At 44.1% G+C, this 23,988-nt stretch overlaps 1 protein-coding gene across 2 annotated transcripts; it reads right to left on the bottom strand.

Annotated features, from left to right (window-relative positions):
* Positions 1-2,113: 2,113 nt before the first annotated feature.
* On the bottom strand, positions 2,114-23,762 carry LOC310994877 (uncharacterized protein). Of its 2 annotated transcripts, XM_083983760.1 has the most exons (8): positions 23,516-23,762; positions 10,298-10,722; positions 5,114-5,330; positions 4,007-5,010; positions 3,658-3,727; positions 2,940-3,120; positions 2,648-2,814; positions 2,114-2,542 (listed from the first exon to the last, which is right to left on the bottom strand). In XM_083983760.1, exons 1-7 carry the CDS (start codon positions 23,703-23,705, stop codon positions 2,652-2,654), a joined length of 2,250 nt encoding a protein of 749 aa, XP_083839886.1. In that variant the 5' UTR covers positions 23,706-23,762; the 3' UTR covers positions 2,114-2,542; positions 2,648-2,651. The 2 variants fall into 2 exon arrangements, with proteins under 2 accessions (XP_083839886.1, XP_083839885.1); XM_083983759.1 differs by having other exon boundaries at positions 2,114-2,814.
* Between the last annotated feature and the right edge of the window lie 226 nt (positions 23,763-23,988).

The following is a 23,988-nucleotide window of genomic DNA, read 5'->3' as shown; positions in this document are numbered from 1 at the left end:
ACAAAACTCACAAACTCCCAGTGGTGGACAGTAACGGAGTAAATTTACTTGAGTACTGTACTTAAGTAGGCTACATATCCAGAGGATTTGTACTTTACTCGAGTATTAGATTTCTTTGGTACTTATTACTCTTACTTGAATACATTTCCAAGACAAATATTTTTACTTTTACTCGAGTTAATTTGTAGGAAGGCTGAAAAGTACTTGTTACTTTCAGGTCTGCTCTTTGCTTTTTCTAAAATCCTATTGAACACAAGCTGTGTTTGTCAAAGAAGGAAACCCTAACCCCTAAAGGCAGCACATCAGTGCAGCTGCTTTCAAAGAGTTCATTCTCAGAAACAAGAGTTAAAAGGTCCTTAAATTCATTGAGGAAAAATTATAGTAATTCATTGATGTGAAAAATAAGAAATTACATTTAAAAGCATGTGAAGAGTTCATTTGCAAAAGCAGATAAGTGCCATTTTGAAAAAAAATGAGCTGAGGCTTTGTAATTATTCTTTGCATAGTGTTCTTTTCAATAAAATTTTATTTTTTTGAGATATGTCTGTTTTGTAACATCTCAAAGTCACTCAACTTTGGTTTGACTGATATAACCTTATGTAAATTAAAAATGAAGATTCTAGAATTTTTTAAAAACGGAGTTATCTGCTTTTGCAAATTAACTCTTCATGCCTACTTTTGGATACGTAAGTACCTTTAAAAGCAAGTACTTTTTTTTTTTTTTTTGTATATTTTTTGGCCATTTTGCCTTTTTTTTTATTATAGCACAGTGAGATAGACAGGAAAGGGGTAGGCAGAGAGAGGGGGAATGACATGCAGGAAAGGTCCGCCCGACGCGGGATTCGAACCGGGGACGCCTGCGTTGAGGACTGTAGCCTCTACATGGGGCGGCCGCTTTAACCACTGCGCCACGCACCGCCCCTAAAAGTAAGTACTTTTTTACTCTTACTCGAGTAACATGTCGACTGAGCTACTTTTACTTGTAATGGAGTAAATTTTGACCAGTAGTATTTGTACTCTTACTCAAGTACTGGGGTCGAGTGCTCTGTCCATCTCTGCAAACTCCTGTGGGATATTTCCCTATCATATGTAATGTTTTATTTAGCCATGTGTGTCGGGTAATAACTGCCTCTTCTCTCCCACTTCTGCTGACTCCCCTCCCAGCACTAACCTGTTTCTGGATATTGTGCATGTGCCTGCCTGTATCTAGAAAGTCCCACACCAGGGGGCAACCTACGCAGATCATTGACCCAGTATTTTAAATGTATGGACAACAGTTGACCCTGACTGTACCGAGTCATATAGCTCTTAGTCAGCAGACAAGTGAATCAATCTAAAACAAGACAGCGGACAAGCATTTAGACAAATGTTTAAATGCCTCGCTTTCCCATTATAGTTGGCTGGGAAAAAATGATTTTTAAAGCAAACTTTATTGAAAAGTCAGATATTGTCGGTCTGAGAAGTGAAGCTCACTTCCGCGTCAAAAAACTGCAATCCCCTCGGCTTCCTCTGAGGGCTGGTGTCAGAAAGCAGCAATCTCCATAGACCCCCATGTTAAAATCGCCGACTTTACATGGTGCCATCACATATTTTGGTCTCAACCGATAGTTTCTACCCCCGCACACACTCTGAGGGGGGTGAATTTTATTTTTAACTCTACCATTTTACTATCATAAAATTCTCGCCAATTAGGGCGCGGAAACGTTGAGTGACAGGTCCGGAGCGGTCCGTGAACAGCTGCTTCGAGGCCAGTGGGCGGGTTCTCGGCCGGTAAATCCAACATGGCGCTGTTCAGGCCCGCCATATTTGAGTCACAAAAACGACTCCCCAAAACCAATGGGTGATGTCACGGATGCTACGTCCATATTTTTTTACAGTCTATGGTAAAACCACAAGCAGCCCATCAGCAGATGACATGCTGCAGTCTCATTTTGTCTGTGACATCACTGTTCAAGAAACATGTTGCTTATAAAAAAGACCATTACTATTCTATCTAAAATTAACATTTTTTACAGCTTTTTACTGTTAATGAAAAAAACAGGATGGGACTGTTTAAATAATTTGCTGTAAAGCCGTCTCTAAGAGACTGTTCCACAAAGCAGATTAGAAAGTTAGCCAGATAAGTGTAAACATTTTGCATAATCATGGTTGTGTGTTTGTGAAAAGAAAAAAAAATTCAGTGAATATGATTCACAATTCAGGTTCATAATAACGAGATACATTTCAGAAATTATAGCACCTGGAAAACTGCTTTCTTTGTGCAGTACTGGCAGTTGCAGACAGTTGAGCAATTAATAAATCATAAATTCACAAACCCCTTGTAACCATCTTCTTGCAATCTGCTATATATTGTAATGTGGTCTATGAACATAAAAATCCAAAGAAAGGTATCACAAGCCCTGAAAAAATATCTAAAGTCCTGACCTAACCCCTGAGACAGTCAAATCATGTCAGCATGAAACATTCAAACAGTTGTATGTGTACGTTCAGAAACAGGACACAAATAACTCAGTGAGAATAACAAGGATTCAGACATTCAACCCTGTAAGGGAGAGAGAAAGAGGGTGTGATTGAGAGGGAGAATTAAAGCAACGAAACAAGCTGGTGTCTTTATGTGTGTGTGTGTGATGGGATTGAATAATCTCACCATCTTAAATGAAGTCCCACTGAAAATCCATGAGTCTCCTCAGCAGAGTGGATACATGCGGATTGAACGCTGTCAACTTCTTGCTTGTGGCTTTGCCAGTTTTTTTTGACAAGACTTTGCCCCGTGCAGCTTTGGTGCCTCGCTCAGGGTTTATACCAATGAATCGCCTGAAAAATAATAGTGAAAGTGTAAAAATCAAGTTGTGTAACTCACTTACATTAACAACAAAATAAAAAGCAGCAAATGTTTAGTTCACAATTAGCATGCCATTGAAAAGATAAGAAAGCCTAACCTTTGGATGAATTCAAGAGTGCATGACGCCTCTTCTTGGTATCGGAGATTGAAGATGTAGAAGGTGGAAAATAAGGCAGCAAGCCCTGTCAAGAAGGTGGGTTGGGTTCCCTCACATATGACACGGCCCTCGAGGCTGACCATCCAGCGCTGAATACAGCTTCCCGCTGTTTCACCTGAAACTTGACGAAGAATTCTCCTGTTAAATTTCTTTTTCTTTTTTTTTCTTTACAGATTTTCAGTCCATGTTTGAAATGATTTGTGTTGAGTTGCAAAATAGAATTTCATGTGTAGTACTGGATGAAAAAAAAATCATTTTACATTCTGTTCATAATTGATTAGTTACAGTTACTGCCTCTCATTTAAACTGCCCCCGATATCAATAGTAGCACAATCTTTATTGTTACAAAACAGTAATTGTGATATAAATGTGTGCATTTTGTCAAAAGGATAAGCTTTGTTTTTTATGGTCCTATACCCACGTTACAGTCAGATGTGCTTTTGATAAAACAATAGGTATCTCCAATTGTGCTAATTATTCTAAACATGTCTCTAAAGGCAACTTTTTTTTAATTTATTTTTTTTAAGCAAATGTGAAAATGTATTGACTATTACTCCAACCAAGAGAAAGTGTAAAAAAAAAAATGTAAACAATGCATTCATATAACAAAAGAAATCAGAGAATGTTGTTGCTTGCTTATTCAGTGATGTAAACATACCAAGCAGTATCAGACGAGGAGTAGCAGGAATGGAGATTGTCCTCTCAATGTCAGCTGCAGTGGCAGATGCCTGGCACAAAGAAAGCAAAATACAAAGTTTACTCTTGATAAATTGTGACATGGCATATATATAGTGTATTTTTTGTGTGGCTTTTTTGCCTTTATTTGATAGCACACAATAGAGATAGACAGGAAAGGGGGAGGCAGAGAGAAGGGGAATGACATGCAGGAAAGGGCCGCCCGTCACAGGACTCAAACCGGAACCGCCCGCAGCCTCCACATGGGGCGGCCGCTCCACCCACTGCGCCACTCACCTCCCCATACAATGTATTTTTTAATGGAAACGTACACTTGCAAGAAGAACTAGTCCTGAGATGTTCTCTGAGAAATGAGCCATCAGAAGCTGGGTGACAAAAAAGGACGGCTCGACATCTTCATCCAGACAGAGAATTTCCTTGACTCCTGCATTGGTGGGTTTAGTCTTGAAGAATTCCATAATGGTTCTGCCACAGTCCTCCATGGCTAGCTCAAGTGTATGCAGCAGAGGGATATCAGTGAGAAGCTCAAAGTGAGAACTAAGCCCTTTCTGGGTGAGCAGGAATGGCCACTTGGATCTTATATCCTCAATGTTTGGTGCTGGTAGAACATTTATGTGGCACCGCTGCAGATAGAAAGTTTTTTCCATTAGCTGCTTAACCTCTGCTCTCTCAGCCCCATTTATACCATTCCGACTGTAAATCGCTTCCAGTTTTTGACGTTTGCTCTCCACTGTGTCTTCAGTCTCATCTGGTGGGAGGCTGGGCTGAAACCTGGAACAGCCATACATGTCTGTAGGTCCTCTCTTTTGTCCATGGCCAGATGAACGGTGTGGTCGAAAGCTGCTGGTGCGGTTCAGGTTTTCGATCCGATTTTTTACTTGCATTAGGAGTGATGTATATCCGCTATCCAGAAGTTGACCGTTGTCAAGTTGATCGGCAAAACTATTTGGGTATTGGAGAGCAAGGTTCCGGCAAACTGTGAGGCACTGTGAGCGTGTCGGGTTTGGCTCATGCTTCCTCATCTCATCCGCTAGCACTCTCACCATCTGTCGTCGTGCGGCAGGTGAAGGCCTCTTACCATCTGAGATGGCTGAACGAATCTCCACAGGCATGAGGTCCCATGGTACCTGAAAGGATTCTGGCCATGACTTATTTGTGTGGGAGGAGGGCTGGCTGTCTTCATTTCCACTAGATGCCAAGCAGGACAGCAAAGATGAGCTGGATGGACTGGAGAATGGTGTAGAGTTGCTGTTGTTTGCAGTGATGGAAGAGGGGAGGAACTGGAGGTCTAATGTAACTGTCTCTGTCTCTAAAACTGACAAAACAAATATGAGATATTAGGCCATAGATTTTAATTAATCAATGCATTAGTATATTATGTAGTGAAATACTAATATTGTGAATGTAAATAAACATACCCAGTTTGAATGCATTCAAAAGTTTACGCTGTTGAATGACAGGAAGTACGTCTTCAATGTCCTCCACCCTGATATACTTGAGGTCATCTTTGGACTCTACACCAGAGTTTATCAGCTTGCCAATCACAAGCTGTTGGACTGCTTCAGAGACGGTTGGCAATGCACTGGAGAGGGTCTCCTTCAGCTCCCCTTCCAAGGTTGTCTCCTCCATTGCTCTCTATGGAGAGGAAAGAATGGTGTGGAACAATTATTGTCATGTCACAGAAAATGTACTCTGGTAATGGGCAAGCCAGATTGTCTTGGTTAACACAACAGTAACATCCCTGAATTGGCGTGAAGCTATAAACCCCTAAATCATGGAGAAGCAGGGCCTCACATTTTTCAGTGATAAAATAGACCTCTGAATTATTGTGGATAAGAATCACAATGGTCTTCCCAATCATAAGGCCCCTAGAACTCTCATCTATGATGATATGCATGTTTTTCTTGTATTTTGTTCCTTTCACAGTTGCCTCATGAGCAATCAAAGTATTTTCAGGGCCAAAATCATAGCTCGATACCAATTACCTGATGGCATCATTGTAGTCGTTTGGAAAAAATGCAGCTGCGTTTTACACAACAACAGTTGGTGGGAAGAGATCTCCAGCCGTAAGATATGCCTGGAGGAGCTGATGCCTCTCTGCAAGAGTTGAGCACAAGTTTTTAAAATTGTGCAGTTTTCTCGCACATTGTTTAAAGTGTGTTTGTTCTCAAATCTCAATGTCCACTAATGAATAAGTGGTCCGAAGTGGATTATGAGCTCTGGATAGTGGCTGGCATAATGGTGCTTTGGCTTCAGTGGTTTATCAGGAAATGCTTGTTTTCTGAAGTACAGCGCAGTACAGCGCAGTACCGCACTGGCGCTTGAGTTAACAGGTATCTTGCTTGTTCAATGAAATGTCTACAGTCTGTAGATGATGATAAACCATATTTTACACAATTTTACAGTTCATGCGGCACATAATGTACCACACAAACAACTTTTGTAGTCACCAACAAAATATTCTAGATCTAAACTGCCGAAATTCAGACCCACGCACACACACCCTAGCAAACCCTCATTTCTGGAGATCCACACAATGCTAAACCAGAACCAAACACACTTGGTTCTGGTTCAGCATTGTGTGGATCGATCTACATGATGGCAGATGTGTTACCATACATGCTCTAGACAGATTCACATCCTGTACTGGTCCCAATATTGGAACAAATGGATAAGATAGGACCCTATAGTCTATAGGCTCAAAAGCCTGAGCTAGAGTGACTCTTATCTTTACCAAGTGAGAAACATATCAGACTATTTTAAGAAAACAGCTCACAAAGTTTGATTTTGAGGTCACCAATGTTTTTCAGTGTTAAAACCTCTCAAAGATTATTAAAATGAAATTATAAAAGATTTTTTTTAAATGTGCTACATAAATATAGGCTACACAAATAGCCTAACACTGCACTACAAACACGCAAACATCCACATTAAACTTCTCATTCACTTAAATTAGGTTGTTTCCAAAAGGGGGCAACTGTCAAACTTGGCAACGCAGCATGCGGCTTTGTTTACAACCTGACTAGCAGGTTACGATAGCTCCGCTAACCAGAGTGACGTGCACAGGGCACAAAATGGATCGATTTCTAATCAAACGGACAGACACGCGACGTGGTAAGGAATAGTGACGTTAAAGAGTCAGAGGAAGCAGCATATGAAAATCAACATGGAAGACGCCAGAGAGGGACGAGCAGGCAAGGGCCAGCTGTTCCTAGCAAAAAACTAAAGGTAGGAGGTATACTACAAGATGAGCTGTAGACACCTGACACAATATAATTCTGAAACTCTCAAAGTTAGTAAGTAAGTATATTAAATAGCTTGGTAGCTACTTACATTAATTTACAGTACTCCATGACACGGCGTGAAGTCTTTTTTTTTTTTTTTTTTTAAATGTACACGCCAACTTGGATGTGAGCCAGTCAGTGACACGCAGATTCAGGCAATGAAATGGTATAGTCCACTAGGGGTGTCTGAAATTTTACTACAAGCATCTTCCAGGCGTGACTATGGAAATACTGTATATTGTAGTAATTATGATTACTAATAAGAAATATAAATGTTTCAACACCCCTATCTGTTATTTGTACCTCTTTTAGGGGGGTTGAAGTCGTAATTAGGGGGGTCAAACCCCCCCAAACCCCCTGTAATTCGCACTATGGCTTCACCACTGCCGTTTTAAAGGAGGTGGGGAAGACACCTGTCTGAAGAGAGCAATTCACCATAAGAGCTGTTCCTCAAAGAATCCATAGAGTGTTTTAAAAAATGGTGTGGGAATTGGATCTAAAAAGGCAGGTAGCATTTTCATGTCTAAAAATCACATCACACCTGAAAAACATTCCTGGATTTCAACTGTCTGTGAGAAATGATGGTTTTGATGGTATGAAAGCCCAGAGATTCTGGTGGCAGGGAGGGGAAAGGTGTGTATGGTGTGGGTGTAACATGTTGTGGGGGAAGGTGGGGGTGAGTGAGGGGTGATGGGTCTGTGTGCATGTGTGTTAACAGTGAGTCAGGAGGTGGTTGTGGTGCAGGACCAGACTGTCATGTCAATGTTGACTGATAAAAGCCTTGACCCCTCCTGGTTTGGGTGTAGGCCGCCTTGTTTAAAAAGGTGGGGTCTGTTTAAAAAAGCCATAAAATTGTCCACATATGGAATACTTTTTCCCAGGCAGTATCCCTTAAGCCACAGGTGCAGCTGGTGAAGGCGACTGGTTGTGACGTCACCATAGCGCGGCGGGGGAAGCAGGCTGGTCCACCATGGACCTGAAGTCCTGCTTGAGGACCTCCGACTGTTGGTTTTTGATGTTGTTGATGCCGGCCTCCAGGCGGAGGACTCCACCTCAGTGACGCAGGCTTCAGGGCGGCAGAAGGTCCTTGGGCTTGGCTCCCTGGTGGTGCCAGCGGGACTCGGCAAGTGCTGGTGCCGGAGATCCAGTGGTGATGGAGCCAGTCCACGGCAGGGTGGTGTTGTCCGTGGTCGTCATGCTTCGGTCATGCTTTCAGGTGGGCGATGAGCTTGGACTGGGTCGTGGCGACGGTGGAGAAATCCATGAGGATTTTGTCCCTCTCCTTGAGGTCAGCCTTCAGGCCAGAGACGCTCTCCCTCAGTTTTGAGAGGGTGGGGAGACAGGACTCGCACACTGCCATCATACCTGCAGCCTGTGCTGGGGATCAGTCACCCAACACAGTGCTACAACAACAGTGAGGTGAGTAGGATTTTGGCCCTGGTGCCGAAGTGTCCAGGGAGACCTTCCCCACTCCTGGGCAGACAGTCCACTTCACCCGTTGGTTGCAGATCCCACACAGTTAAAAGTCTTTTTTTTAATTGGCGCCTCGCTAATGCGGTTTGGCGTCACAACTTCTGTGTTCACTTCACATCTCCGGTGTAATATGAGTCAACCACAAGCCCGATGACTAAAAGCTTTAGTCCATGTTTTAAAAGGTGTACACAATAAAAGCTGGGAGCAAGTGATTAATCATATAAAAACAAGAAACTGGGTTAAAACTAATGTTTTAAGGTGTCTTAAAGCCCCAGTATGTAGGAATTACCCCCATCTAGTGGTGCGGTTGCATATCGGAACGTATTCTTGATGTTGCGTTCACGTGAAATCGGGCAGACGTCAGACAGACAACAGACGCTGCACGTAACAGGATAAACAAGCGTCTATGTAAAGAAGTGGTCCGCCAGCACAAGGCAAAACAATACAGGCGTGAGAATATGTTGTCATGGTGATGTCGTATTGTTTACCTGACCCACGTTTTACCGTCTTTCTCTCGTTGAGTAAAATGACATCCGGTTGGTTTGTCGACGGCACCATTCAGGTGTCTGACTGCACCTGAATGCAACATCAGTGCCTCCGTCCTTCCTCACACTACACAGTGGTGACAGTTTTAACAGGCGCTACCTGGAAAACTTTCTCCCCGAGCCGACAGCTCCGGTGAGTTTCTGTGGTTACCTACGGTCACACTGGCACTGAACGTGAAAATGGCGATGCAACATGGCGGCCGCGGTTCGGTGCACCCCCCCTTGTATATTTGTAACAACTTGTAACAACTCATTCTAAGGTACCAGAAAGCTTTCATTTGTATGCGGGTGTGATTCGACTTCAGTGAAATACGTATAAAGCAATATTTGAATTTTGCTAATAAAAAGCCAAATAAGTTACATACTGGGGCTTTAAGACTACCTACTGTCTTACATGTACTCCACACACACTACAAGAAAAAGGTTTAACTTTTGTATAGACTTCATGTGCCTCAATGTGAAATATCCTTTCCCACAAATAGCATAACTAAATGGTTTCTTCCTGTGTGTGGAGTCTCAAGTGCTTATTGAAACACGCTCGATGTGAAAAACGTTTCCCACATGTAGGGCATTCAAATGGTTTCTCTCCTGTATGGATCCTCATGTGCTCTCTAAGACTCCCTCTTAAACTAAATGTTTTACCACAGGTAGCACAGTCAAATGGTTTATCTCCTGTATGGACTTTCATGTGTTCTTTAAGATACCGTCTTTGACTAAATTGTTTACCACAGGTAGCACAGTCAAATGGTTTCTCCTGTGTGTGGATTCTCAAGTGATAATTAAAACTCCCTCTTTGACCAAATTGTTTACCACAGGTAGCACAGTCAAATGGTTTCTCTCCTGTATGGATCCTCATGTGGTCTTTAAGACTCCCTCTTTGACTAAATTGTTTACCACAGGTAGCACAGGCAAATGGTTTTTCTCCTGTATGGATCCTCATGTGTTCTTTAAGACTCCCTCTTGAACTAAATTGTTTAGCACATGTAGCACAGGCAAATGTTTTCTCTCCTGTATGGATTCTCATGTGTTCTTTAAGATGACATCTGTGACTAAATTGTTTCCCACAAGTAGCACAGTCAAATGGTTTCTCTCCTGTATGGATCCTCATGTGTTCTTTAAGATTCCATCTTTGACTAAATTGTTTACCACAGGTAGCACAGTCAAATGGTTTCTCTCCTGTATGGATCCTCATGTGTTTCTTCAAAGCTGAGGTTCTGCTAAATGTTTTCCCACACTCTGCGCAGCGGCGAGACTTTTTACAATGAGACTTCTTACCAGTGTTACATTCTTCATCACTTACATGAGCAACTCCACTGTTCAAACCGGACTCAGGTGCTCTGGTTTCTCTCCAGTCATCATCACTGTTTTCAGTCTCAGAGATCGACTCTGAGACCTCATCATCTGTATCTGGTTGAAGATCTTCATGTTGATCTGAGTTCCTGGCTGGTTCAGATCCTCCACAGTCGTCTCCATCGGCCTCTATCTGTTCAGCTGAGCTGCTGGATGGAGGCTCTGCCTCAGTTTGTCTTTGATGAGGTTGTAGGGACTGAGGTTTCTCCTCCTCATCTTCACTCTTTACATGAACAGAAGTGAGGGGGAACTCTGGAGTGGTCGGTAGTTCCTCTTTTTCTTCTTTAACATGTAGACTCTCTGGGTTTTCCTGATCCAGACTAGAGGTCAACTCAGGTGGATCCTCTGCTTCAATCTCCAACAGCTGCTGATCACCTGCAGAAACAATGAAACACATCATGAACAACAGTGTCTTCATACTGTCACTCATAACTGCTGTCTCTATGAACCCCAGTGACCTTCTCAGTGGACGCTAGTCTGAGATCAAGGAATTTTGCTCCTGCTATGAGCCTCTGATTGGTCAGGAGTCTCGCAGCTACTTATTACTTTTACTTTGGATTTGAGTGGATGGCGGCGCAGACGCATGCAGCGGCTTTGCTTTCCCCGTGGTGGTTTGTGTTTGTCTTGTTCGTCTTCTCTTCTGTGTCTTTTGTGACAGCGAACACTTTGACTTTGCTTGTGTGTCTTTCTTTTTCTTTTTTTTAATCTTCACTGATGTTTTAAACCACATGGAGGTTTGCAATTTGAATATTGTTTATACCTTGGTATGAGTGACAATAAAAAGGTATTCAATTCAATTTAATTCAATTCAATTTCTACACCAGTACTTTTACTTTTTTTTTTTTTTTTTTTCATCAACGTAACAATATCTACTTCTAGAAGTATCTGTTAACCCCCCACCAGGAGGAGGTACCTCATGGACAGATTAATCACTCCTGTGCAGATGTTTGTATAAAACAGGCTATAGACCAGGGGTGCCCAAATTCTTCTCAGTGAAGGGCCAAAATGAATCGGGGTGGATGGTCACGGGCCGAAACTAAACATTAAAATTAAATATGATTGAATATAATTGTGCAAAATAAACACTCATACAAAGTAACCAGCTGGCCGAGGTATTTTCAAACATCTTTAACCTCTCCCTGGCAACATGCACTGTCCCTAAATGTCTCAAATCCACCACTGTTGTACCCATCCCCAAGAAAACATATATCAGTAATCTAAATGATTACAGACCAATAGCTCTTACTTCAACAGTGATGAAGTGTTTTGAGAAGCTGGTCCTGGCACACATTAAATCATTACTCCCACCCTCCCTCGATCAGCATCAATTCACATATAGAGCAAACAGGTCAACAGAGGATGCCACAAACACCACCTTGCACTCTGTTTTGACCCACCTAGAACACCCAGGCTCATATGCAAGAATTTTGTTTGTGGATTTTAGCTCTGCCTTTAATACTGTCATCCCTAGCAGGCTAATAGACAAACTGCTTGAACTTGGAGTTGCTGAGAGCATGTGCAGATGGATCAAAGACTTCCTGACAGACCGCCCCCAGACTGTTAAGATGGGGTCTTACCACTCCCCGGTCCTGACGCTCAGCACTGGAGTTCCCCAGGGGTGTGTGCTTTCTCCTGTCCTCTTCACACTCTACACTTCGGACTGTACAACAATCCATGACACAAACAGAATAATAAAATTTGCTGATGATACAACAGTGGTGGGGCTGATTCAAAACGGTGACGAGACAGCATACAGGGACGAGGTCCACAATCTGATAGTTTGGTGCACAAACAACAACTTGGCACTAAACCCCAACAAAACAAAAGAAATGATTGTGGACTTCAGGAGGAGGAGGGCAGAACCAGCACCTCTGTACCTCAAGGGTGTGGAGGTCGAGAGGGTCGGTGAATACAGGTTCCTGGGCACATACATGTCACAGGACCTCTCATGGGCTACCAACACCACTGCCCTCGTGAAGAAGGCTCAGCAGCGGCTCTATTTCCTGAGGACTCTGAGGAAAGTCCACCTCTCAAAAGAGCTGCTGCTGTCCTTCTACCGCTGCTCTGTGGAGAGCATCCTCTGCCATGGCATCCTTGTGTGGTTCTGGAGCTGCACGAAAGCCGAGAGGAAGGCGCTACAGAGGGTAATAAAGACGGCACAGTCCATCACCAACACACAACTCCCCGCCCTCGAAGACATCTACAGGTCAAATAACATAATAAAAGACTCCTCACATCCAGGAAACCACCACTTCACACTTTTGCCGTCTGGAAAGCGCTACAGATGCCTGAAGAGTCGCACATCAAGACTCCAGAACAGTTTTTATTCTTGTGCCATTAAAGAACTAAATAGCAGCCTAAAGAACAGATAGGCAACAATGGGTTGTGCAATCCCCTGCGGGCAATATGCAATATCTCTTTTTTTGTGTGTGGACTAATGTTCCCATATGCTTTTATACTAATATTTCATGATGTTTTTATAGGTTTTATGTTTTGTATTTATTCTGTCTTGTGTGTGTTGTGTGGTATCACAGCGGAGAAGCAACGTGAATTTCGTTGGAATTCTTTTTTCAATGACAATAAAGACAATCTAATCTAATCTAAATAACACTATTCATTTAAGTCAATTTACAAGTGTGTGCCCCTAAATTTTATGCTTGCTCTCCTGAAATTTTAAGTTCGGGCCCACTGTGCTCCTAGTGAAAAATAATAGACTGGAGCCCTGCTGTTAAAACAAAGCAAAGGCACTGGTACTCTGGTTGAGAAGGGCATTGTCTGCTATCTGTGCCGTCCCCAGAAAAGCAGTAGCCTGTGAATTTGTTGCCGTTGCTAATGCCCAGTCTCCCTGCTCCTCTCACCCACACGCAGCGCCATGTGCTGGGCTGCACGGCCAGCCAGCCTCCCCTCCAGAGCCCGCCGGAGCTCTGGAGAAAGTTCTAAAGCGGCAACGGCATGGTACCAATGGCGGCAAGGGTAGCGTTACCGGCAATGATGACGATGGGGGCAACAGCCCCGTCGTCGTTGCTGCTACCATTGCCGTTGCCGCCACCTCTCTGTGCTAAATCTCTTTGGAGCTCGTAGCTCTGGGCTGGACACAGTCAGAATAACTTGTGTGTTTACTTCCTGTCTCTTCTTCTATGAACACTCCCAGCACGTTGGTGACAGACTCCACCTAGTGTTCAGAGTTATACATGCAACATACATCACGGTGGGACAATTATAGAAATTTAAAAAATGTATAATTCGAGCATGGGCCGCAGGCCAAAAATAATCGTCTCGTGGGCCCCAAATTGGGCAGCCCTGCTATAGACTGTTTCAACAGTCTAAACATCCGGTTACAGTGACAGCGTTAGGTAGCTAGCCTGTGAATGTACGATAAGAAATGTCTAGCCAGTATTTCTTGAGTCTGCCAAATAATAACATGGGGACCAGAGGCCTGTACTGCGAAGGAGGCTCAACATACCTAGGCTTTGTGCTCAAGATGCAGCTCAACAAACCCTCAAGTCCGCAATCAGAGCTAAACGGTACTGTGACGGTGGTTATCAACTTAATCAGTCAAGTCTGGTTCTCAGCTTTGTGCTCTGCGCGTGTTCACATAAAAGGGGGCATTTGACGTCATATTATTCTACTTCCGCACAAAATTGATCCACAACGGGCTGATTTCAGCCAAGACGAGTGCAATTGTTTTAATGGAGAGAGTATGAGCGATATTTAAAAAAAGCACGATCACAGCCTGAAGCAACAGTGTTGCTGCAAATATGACAAGAGAGGAGGCTGCTTTTAATTTTTCTGACAGCTCTTGCGCTACTTTTAAATATGAAGCTTTATCCATATAAACTAGAGCAACATCAACTGTCATTTTAAATTGGGTTTTATAGCCTATTGTTATATATTTCACTGATCGCAATTATAACGCGAGTGTGTGTTTTATTAGAAGCAAGGCTGGATAGGTTACAGTGAGGGTTTTTTTAGGTGCTGTAGCTACAAGCAAATCTCATAAACAAAGACCTTTTTAAATGTGAAAACAGCGGAGACTTATTCAAGATTTGCGTTTGGGCAACACTAGGGGTGTAACGGTATATGTATTCATCCCGTGCCGTCACAGTACGGGGGTCACGGTTCGGTGCACACAGTGACACGACGAATACGTCTGAATGAATATTAAAAAAAAAAAGTCGAGTCCTCACTCGAATCCAGGTGGCGGTAATGAGCCTCGAAGCTGCCTGCAGCCGTCATAGCAGACGAAGAAGAGAAGTGATGATAGAGGAGGAGAGCTGTCTGCTTCATTCATGTCACTGTGGCTTCTCAATGAAACAAACGGCGGCGGCTCGCGACCATAAAGGGCCTTTCACACCGAGCGCGGTATGCGCTGCGCCCAGAGCAGGGCGGCAGCGCTCACACATATGGCGCAGGTTGCTAAGCGACCGAACAAACAAGACAGGATTTGGGGGGGTATATACAAAGATATGTTCGCCAGGAGCTACAAAACGACTGCTTCCAGGTGAACTTTAGCGTCAGGCTGAGCAGGGAGCAGTTTAACAGCCTGTTAGAGAGAGTTGGTCTGATCCTCAGGAGGATGACAACTCACTTCATGCATCCGTCACTTTAACTGAACGTCTGGCCGTTTGTTTTCACTCTGCAAGCGGCTGATTTTTTTTCAGACTCCACTACATCCTCTCCTATTGGACGCGCCGAGATGTCGTCACAGCGCGCTGCGCCCGGATTAAAATTTTTTTAATTCGGGCGCAGCGTGCCGCCGCGGCACGCGCCCACCTTGCGTGCCGCTCAGCTCGGCGCAGAGCCATTCGCCCGTGCGCCGCGGTAGCACGTACACAATGAATGGGTTTGCTGCCGCCTTCCGCCGCCTGCCGCGTTCGGTGTGAAAGGCCCTTAATACATCCATGCTCGCGACTGGTCCACCGGACAAAGTCCGTCGGCGATGTTTCACGGATGCGCGGTGCGTCGCTAGAAACGCATCAAACACGTAGCGCATGTTCACCCTGATATGTCAATCACTGGTGCAAGTAAAAAGACTAGTTGTGTGCAACAACTTATCCCGCAGCTTTTAAGCCTCTTGACATGAACACAGACAGGTGAGGAGAAAAGGAGACCGCACACTATATATAATCAGACACATTGTCTGATGAAGGGCTGACGCCTGAAACGTGAGTGACATTAAACTGTCACGGGAGCTTTTAACTAGTGTGCGGTCTCCTTTTTTCCTTACCTGTGTCTTTCTTGGTGGTCCAGCACCTAGTCTTCAGTTTTTTGGGGGATGTGCGTGTAGCTGCCTAATATGTTTTATGAACACAGGCAGGACCAGAAACATCACCAAAGTAACTGCTAGTCTAATTTAACTGTGTAAACCAACATTGATGTCAGTTTATTGTTTTGTTTTTTTAATAATATTTTTTAATAATAATAATTTAATAATTCGAATAATAGTTGCCAGTTGTCAAGTGCACGTTTTTTTTCCTCTAGAATTAATGAATGGCATTATAACACTCCTAATGCACTTGTTTTATTAGGGCCCGAGCGGCGACTGCTGTCGCCCAGCGAAAGCCCTATTGTTTCTGCTATGTTTATTATTATTCTTTCTTTCTTTCTTTCATTCTTTTTCTCTCAAAAGGATCGCATTTTTGGAGGCTTCAACATGCCCCAAAACGCGTAAATTTTGGCATGCACATCAGGACTGGCGAAAAATTTGATATTTTAAAGTCGTTGGAAATGGGCGTGGCCAAATGGCTAAATAGCGCCCCCTAGAAAATTTCAAAACATCAGCCCCGCCTTTGTGTGTCACCTAGACGCATGAAATTTGGTGGGCTTATAGAACATGGCAAGACGCACAAAAAAGCCTCTTATGTCATGGTGAAATCACAACAGGAAGTCGGCCATTTTGATTTGAATTTTTGACCTGTTTGATCTATCTCCTCCTAGGGATTTTGTCCGATTGACTTCAAATTGGCTAGAGACCACCGAGATGCCACTCTGATCAAAAGTTGTGCTCCGCAGGTCTCTAGGTCAAAGGGCGTGGCTTCTGGGGCCTTGAGGATTTTGGCGACTTTTCGTTTGCTCGCCATTTCACCTTCGAACAGCTCTCACGCCCACATACTTTATCTGATCAACTTCAAACTTGCTGGACATGATGACGGCTCCGCCCTGAACGTCCCCATATATTAATTTCCTACGTCACTCATAGCGCCCCCCGGTGGTAACAGGAAGTGGCCAGGTTTTACCTTAACGTGTACTGATGGCACATAGTTGACCCCATCAACTTCATTCCACTTCTAAAACATGCAGACTAAGGTGGTGAAGCTACATCATGAACGCTGTGAAGCTACGAGTAATGGCGTCCGTGTGGGGGCGTGGCTACGATTCCTCGCCATGAACATACGTTTGGCTTTTTGATGGCTTTAATGAACTCGTATCAACATGAAAATTGGTACACAGGTCCAGGGTCACGACCTCAACGTCTCCATATGCTCATAGGCGATCTCACTCATTCGCCCCCTAGTGGAAACAGGAAGTGGCATATTTTACATCAACATTGTCCGATATCCACGAAACTTCACATGAGTGATGAGGGGCTGACCCTGAACACACCTGCACGCATCCCATTACTGCCCCCTAGTGGACGAACCATTAACTGCTCATAACTCCCTCATGCTTTGTCCGATTCACTCCAAACTTCACATGAGTGATGAGGGGCCGCCCCTGAACGCACCCGCCCACAACTGCTTAGCGCCACCTGGTGGATGAACAAAACATTGCAGCCCAGGCATGCCTCAGGCCCCGCGGTCGCATGGGTGAGCGAGGGCCCGTCATCGCCGCTTGCGGCTTTAATTTTGTATTATTTTTTCTTTTAAAGGGACAACGAGGAGTTTCTATTCGGTTATAAAAAAGTCTCACGTTAATGTGGATGAATCTCCGCTACCCACACTTGTTAATGGGCCCATTTTCGATAAATATATCGTTCTGTCTCTATCGTTATTTTGTTATTATTAGTGGTGGCGGAAGTGCTGGTCGAGCCGACCAGCGTTTCCTTCGTTGCGAATCATGAGAATAACGCAGCCGCATCGCCGTTTATGGTCGGAACTACGGTGGTATGTGAACCTCTTTGAACCTCTGACTTTAATTATTGATGAATGAAAACATGAGTCCGTCTTGCGCCCGGTCAAAGAAATGTACGGTGCGCGCGGAGGCTCATAAATGTAGTGTGAAAACGCTTCGCTTTTCCAAAACTCCTCGTTGTCCCTTTAACTTTTATAACACAAGACAGATTTTAGTTTTACATTCAATTAGTGTCTGTTGTACCGAAACCGTACCGAACCGTGACCCCTGAACCGAGGTACGTACCGAACCGTGACTTTTGTGTACCGTTACACCCCTAGGCAACACTGAAACCTATAACAGGCGACACATCGGAATTAATTTATTCACGGCCACATTATGTGAAATTATTAACTTTACCGATTATCCATCTGATTATCTGTCCTGCTGCGAGCGAACAACTTCTATCAGTGGTGACTGACTGTATATAAAAGTAAAATATAGGCTATAGTCTAATACAGGGGTTTTCAAAGTGTGAGGCGCGCCTCCCTTGGGGGGCGCCAGAGAGTTTGAGGGGAGGCGCGACATGAGAAGAAGAAAAAAAGAAAAACTGAAAACATTCAAACAAAAGATGAGTTACATGTAATTTGCACATAGGGCTAAATGATTAATGTTTTTCAGTAGTCTATAATTTGCAATTATACTGCGATATGATAAAACACGATCTTGTTGTAACACACAGACTGCGATTATGCAACACACAGTCTCACTCCCGACGCGTCATAAACTGACGCTTGGTCAGGGCCCTTTCGCGTTGTGCACTGACGCCCAAGGTGCCCCAATGCAATCCCCTCCGCGGCGATATGTGACGCTCAGAGCGAGTGATCAGAGAGACTGTGTTGCAGGGAGAGCGGAGCTCAGCTGGCCTCGGCTGAATGTAGCACTAGTACGTCGGCTGTTCTGGTTAGAAAAAGAGGAGCGTCAGGTGCTGCACAGCGTCAGGTAGGCTATAACTTCATATGAACGCAGCTCAAAGCGACCCGGTGCCTCTCACAGTGACCAAGCTCAGATAAACATTGGATCAGCTGTATACCGCGTGTCCTCCCGCATAAAGCCGCAATATAAAAAAAGATGCACGTCGCAGCGGAGTTGTAAACAGCGGAGTTCTCCTCTACTACAGCTGAACAGCTGACATGAGGTCAAGACGTACAGTGGACACCTGTCACAGTCTCACCTGTGCATTGATATAAACTTCAACCTCAGACTGTCTGCTTCCCAGATAGGGAACACAGGGAGAGCATGAAGCTGCTTGTGTGATGAGTGTGTTACAGTTCTATATCAATGTTTAGGTTTATTAGTCAGTGCTTTATATGTTGTCATGACAATTAGGCTAATATATGCGTTCAATGAATATTGTAACTGATAATAAATAGGCTGTTTAATTCTCTCTCTATCTCTTTTTTTTTTTTTTGGGGGGGGGGGGGGGGGGGGGGGGGGGGGGCGCACAGCTGTTTATTTTTCATTAAGGGGGGCTCACTCTCTCACACTTTGAAAACCCCTGGTCTAATATATAATGAGCTCCTGACGCTCAGCTCAACGGGTGAGGAGGCGGAGACAACTCTCGGCGGAGACGCTCAGAGAGAAAGTCAGCAGCAGATCAGCTGATCTCTCCCTCCGTACAAACGCTCCGTTCTGATCCAGCTCCACTGGACTTTCAAAGTAAAGGTGCCGCCAGCTGTAAATGAGTTAAAATAGTGAAACAGCGGCGCTTTTATAGCCGGTTTTATGATTAAACTCTGAACATAACCTGGTCGGGACCAGGTTATGAGCTAAGCATAACTTACCATGGTGATCTAGCCTCGTTAAAAGACAGCCACCTTCGCAGTACAGAGGCCTGTACTGCGAAGCCAGTTTAGTGGGTTAGCGAGGTATGTTGAGTGTAAAGCCAGCCTCTCCTGTACTGCGACGGTGGCTGTCTTTTAACGAGGCTAGATCACCATGGTAACTTATGCTTAGCTCATAACCTGGTTCCGAGTTTAATCATAAAACCGGCTATAAAAGCGCCGCTGTTTCACTATTTAACTCATTTACAGCTGGCGTCACCTTTACTTTGAAAGTCCAGTGGAGCTGGATCAGAACGGAGCGTTTGTACGGAGGGAGAGATCAGCTGATCGCTGCTGTTTTCTCTCTGAGCGTCTCCACTGAGTCTCCGCCTCCTCACCCGTTGAGCTGAGCGTCAGGAGCTCATTATATATTAGACTATAGCCTATATTTTACTTTTATATACAGTCAGTCACCACTGATAGAAGTTGTTCGCTCGCAGCAGGACAGATAATCAGATGGATAATCGGTAAAGTTAATAATTTCACTTAATGTGGCCGTGAATAAATTTATTCCGATGTGTCGCCTGTTATATTTCAGTGTTGCCCAAACGCAAATCTTGAATAAGTCTCCGCTGTTTTCACATTTAAAAAGGTCTTTGTTTATGAGATTTGCTTGTAGCTACAGCACCTAAAAAAAACCCTCACTGTAACCTATCCAGCCTTGCTTCCAATAAAACACACACTCGCGTTATAATTGCGATCAGTGAAATATATAACAATATAAAACACAATTTAAAATGACAGTTGATGTTGCTCTAGTTTATATGGATAAAGCTTCATATTTAAAAGTAGCGCAAGAGCTGTCAGAAAATTTAAAAGCAGCCTCCTCTCTTGTCATATTTGCAGCAACACTGTTGCTTCAGGCTGTGATCGTGCTTTTTTTTAATATCGCTCATACTCTCTCCATTAAAACAATTGCACTCGTCTTGGCTGAAATCAGCCCGTTGTGGATCAATTTCGTGCGGAAGTAGAATAATATGACGTCAAACGCCCCCTTTTATGTGAACGCGCGCAGAGCACAAAGCTGAGAACAGGACTTGACTAATTAAGTTGATAACCACCGTCACGGTACCGTTTAGCTCTGATTGTGGACTTGAGGGTTTGTTGAGCTGCATCTTGAGCACAAAGCCTAGGTATGTTGAGCCTCCTTCGCAGTACAGGCCTCAGGAGAGGCTGGCTTTACACTCAACATACCTCGCTAACCCACTAAACTGGCTTCGCAGTACAGGCCTCAGATCTTCCGGTCTGACCGGGATTGTCAAGTTAACTCTAGGGTTGTTCAGTATACCGGTACAAATTTGGTACCGGGGTACTGAGGCATTTAAAATGGTACTATACTGCATTTGGATGGGACCGGTACTTGCAGCACCGCCGGCAGCGCCCGCAACAGCGCAACGACACCGCGTTGTCACTACAGCTGAGAGGACGAGGAGCAAGCCGGAGCTTGGGGGGAAAAAAGAAAAAGCAAGTAAGCCGGAGGAAACAGCTAGCAAGTGAGCGAGCAGCGTGGACTGGAGCAACAAACGGAGCAGGAGGAAAGCTTGGAGAGAGTAGAGACGTTGGAGAGAGAGAGAGAGAGAGGGAGAGAGAGGGAGAGAGAGAGAGAGGAGAACGGAGAGGAGAATGACTGCTGCAACCGTCACCACGCAGCAACTTGTGGACAAACCAGGGGCGCTTAGTGCGATATGGCAGTACTTTGGCTTAAAAACAAATGAGCAAGGCGAGGCAATTAACGCTGATGCACCACTGTGTAAACAGTGTTTTAAAACATGGATGGCTACGGGTGGAAACACCTCCAACACCTAAAGGACAAGCACCCAGACCTGCACACTGAGTTCAGGGAATGACAGGTAATTTAATCATGAAAAAAGCCACATTCAGTGCTAAAAGCAAGCCTTCTCTCTTAACAAAAGTAGCTCTGGAAGAAAAAAATAGAGCTGGTTTATTTATATTATATTATGTTTTCACAGTGATTTGTAACGTTTTTGCCATACATAGACATGCTGATTTACAATAAATCTGAAGTGATCCCTTTTTTTTTTCCAGAGCTGTAAAATTCATGCATGATCTAATGAAAATATTTATTTAAAATATTTTTAGGTTATGTATCTCAACGTAATTAAGGCCTCAGCTTGACAAATGACAAATGTATCACCACCTTAATTTTATTTTTCACTGCAGAGGTCTGGTGCTTCTGGCCTGGATAGAGTGATCCCACCCAGTGCCCCCACTCAGAGGGAACCTACTCTTCAGGCTGTTTTTGAGCTACAGCAGTACAGGATACAAAATATGCAAAAGACTCAAAAATGCTAAAAGGCTGAACATAGCAGTCGCCGAATACATCTGCATGGACCAAGTGCCATACAGCAGTACATTATTCGGCAGCTGGACAAACAATATGACCTCCCCTCAAGGAATTTCTTGATGTACAACGAAATTCCAAAAATATATGAAGAGACAAGGTCAATAATTAGTGCACAGCTGGCAGACAAACCATTCATCTCCTGCTCTACAGACATCTGGACAAGCAAAGCTGCAAGTTCCTACATGGCTGTAACTCTGCAGTTCATTACAGCATCCTGGGAAATGCAGTCCTGGTGCATAGGATGCTCTGCTTTGCAGTCTGACCACACAGCAGACACTCTGAAAGAGGTCCTGGAAGATGTCATCATGAACTCCTGACTCCTGGGGCCTTGATATGGCAAAAATGTCTGGAATCACAGCAGACAATGCAACCAACAACCGCAAGGCATTTTCCAACCACCTCTGGGTTCCCTGTTTTGGCCACAATTTGCATTTTGCAGTCAAAAAGGCCATAGAAATTGATCGTGCGGCGAGCTGTCTGTCCCAGCTACGTAAGACAGTCTCAGGCTTTTCAAGATCTAATAAAATGTCATGGCAGCTGAATGAAAAACAAAAATCTTTAAAGCTACCACAAGTGGAGAGAAAGAAACGACTCTCTCATCAGTCCTGCCACTCCAGATGAGGAAGGTGACAGCCCACTGGCACTGGAAATGAAGGAGAAATGTAGAGAAGACTTTGAAAAGAGATATGATGAGCACAATATTAAGATGGCACTGAACATCTGCACCTACAGATTTAAAAGCACATTTGTTACAATGGAAGAAGTTAAAGAGGAACTGCTCCTAAAAGCTCACACAGTTCTGCTTCCAGAGGAGCAGAGAGCAGAGCAACAAGAGGACTATACTGGATTTCATACCTAATAGTCCGGAACAAGGTCCGGACTTCATTTTTTTATATAGTCCAGTAGCCTAAGGTTCGCTTTCACACTGCTGTTATGCCAGCGGACCAAAGGATCTACCTACATCATGACGTCATTACCCGCAAGGGCTGCACCTGCTTATAATTGTCAGTCAGTGTGGATGAGCGTGTGTCTGACGTTAGCGCGTAGGAAGTGCTCTGAAAAAAAATGTAATAAAAGAAAGTGTTGGAAAGCACGCTGTGGTTTGTAATCGTTAGGGGTGTCTGTTTTGATTTTTTAACGAAATCGATCGAAATTATGTCATGGTCTCGAGCATCGACGTCAAAGAGAGGACTGACGATCATCCCCCCCACAAAGCTACAACTGCCTGTTGTCCCCATTGCACACCGAGCGTGTCTTTCAGTCACTTGTCCGAGTTCTCGAGTTCTCCTTTACTTTTTCTTTCGAGACAACACTCATTCTCTCTCTTATTTTACAGCTGGTGTCCTGCTGATGTGCATGTCTGCAGCAACCCAAACAAATGCACATGTAGACTGGCTCTATTCCAGCTGGCGATTATACTGTAATGATGTGATTTGCTGTTACTGTTTTAGCTGTTTTTATGTTTGTTTTGTTGATGTTGTCCAAATGTGTACTTGATGTGTGGACCTACTGTGCTGCTTTCCTCGCCAGGACCCCCTTGCAAAAGAGATTCTGAATCTCAATGGGATTATTCCTGGTTAAATAGCCTAAAGGTTAAATAAATAAAAAAAATGTAAATGATTGGTTCGGCGCGCTATTTGTATTGTCTGCCAAAACATGGATGAATGATTGACCACGCCAATTTTCACATTTCCTCAAATTTTCACTGTATTACTGATAAATACTTTGATAAATGCATAATGTTTAGACACACCACTCATCCAATTTGAACCAATTTTCACCGGTCCTTTAAACGTCTTTTCAACCAAAAATGCTTGCTGGGTACAAACCACAACTTTGAGGTCCATGGATTTAAAACTGAATCACCAACCGTTTTTGTTTCGGACTCGAGGCTGCAGGAGAACATCCAGCAGGTTCCTCTGCCGCTCGATCTCCTGTCTGAAGCCCGAAGCCTCCGCCTCGTACCCGTCTACGACTCTGTCCACGGCCGCTAAGATTTCCTGGGAGACGGCGGTGAGTCTCTCGGTAACGAATCCTCTCAGAAACTCCACCTCAGACATTTTACTATAACTCTTTGTTGTTCCTGGAGGAGACGGAGGAGACCGAGACCCGAACCGTTTCCTGCTGCTGGACTCTCTTCCCGTTTGGGCACGAATGTGAAGTTACGTCACGCCGCTTTGCATTGTGGGACGTTGGGCGCCATATTTGGAGGATCGCGGATGTAAACACTGCTCGTCTCCCTAAAAAAGTCCCCCAAAGTCGCTTAAAAGTAATCATGGTGGGACAGTACTGCTGCGTAAAAAAATGCCACATTAGATCACATGATAGATCTGGCAAAAAACT

This window comes from Trachurus trachurus, assembly GCF_905171665.1.
Source record: "Trachurus trachurus genome assembly, chromosome: 12".
In the NCBI taxonomy this organism is placed as follows: Eukaryota; Metazoa; Chordata; class Actinopteri; order Carangiformes; family Carangidae; genus Trachurus; species Trachurus trachurus.
Note: the sequence above shows the minus strand (reverse complement) of the source record. Positions and strands in the feature narration are given on the sequence as shown.

Excerpts from the sequence above, each read along its gene's own strand:
- LOC310994877 (XM_083983759.1), bottom strand. The coding sequence starts at position 23,705 with ATGTCTGAGGTGGAGTTTCTGAGAGGATTCGTTACCGAGAGACTCACC. Across the intron at positions 10,723-23,515 it reads TCGAGTCCGAAACAAAAACG|GTGATCAGCAGCTGTTGGAG; the intron begins GTTGGTGATTCA and ends TTGTTTCTGCAG. Across the intron at positions 3,728-4,006 it reads GACTAGTTCTTCTTGCAAGT|GCATCTGCCACTGCAGCTGA; the intron begins GTACGTTTCCAT and ends TCTTTGTGCCAG.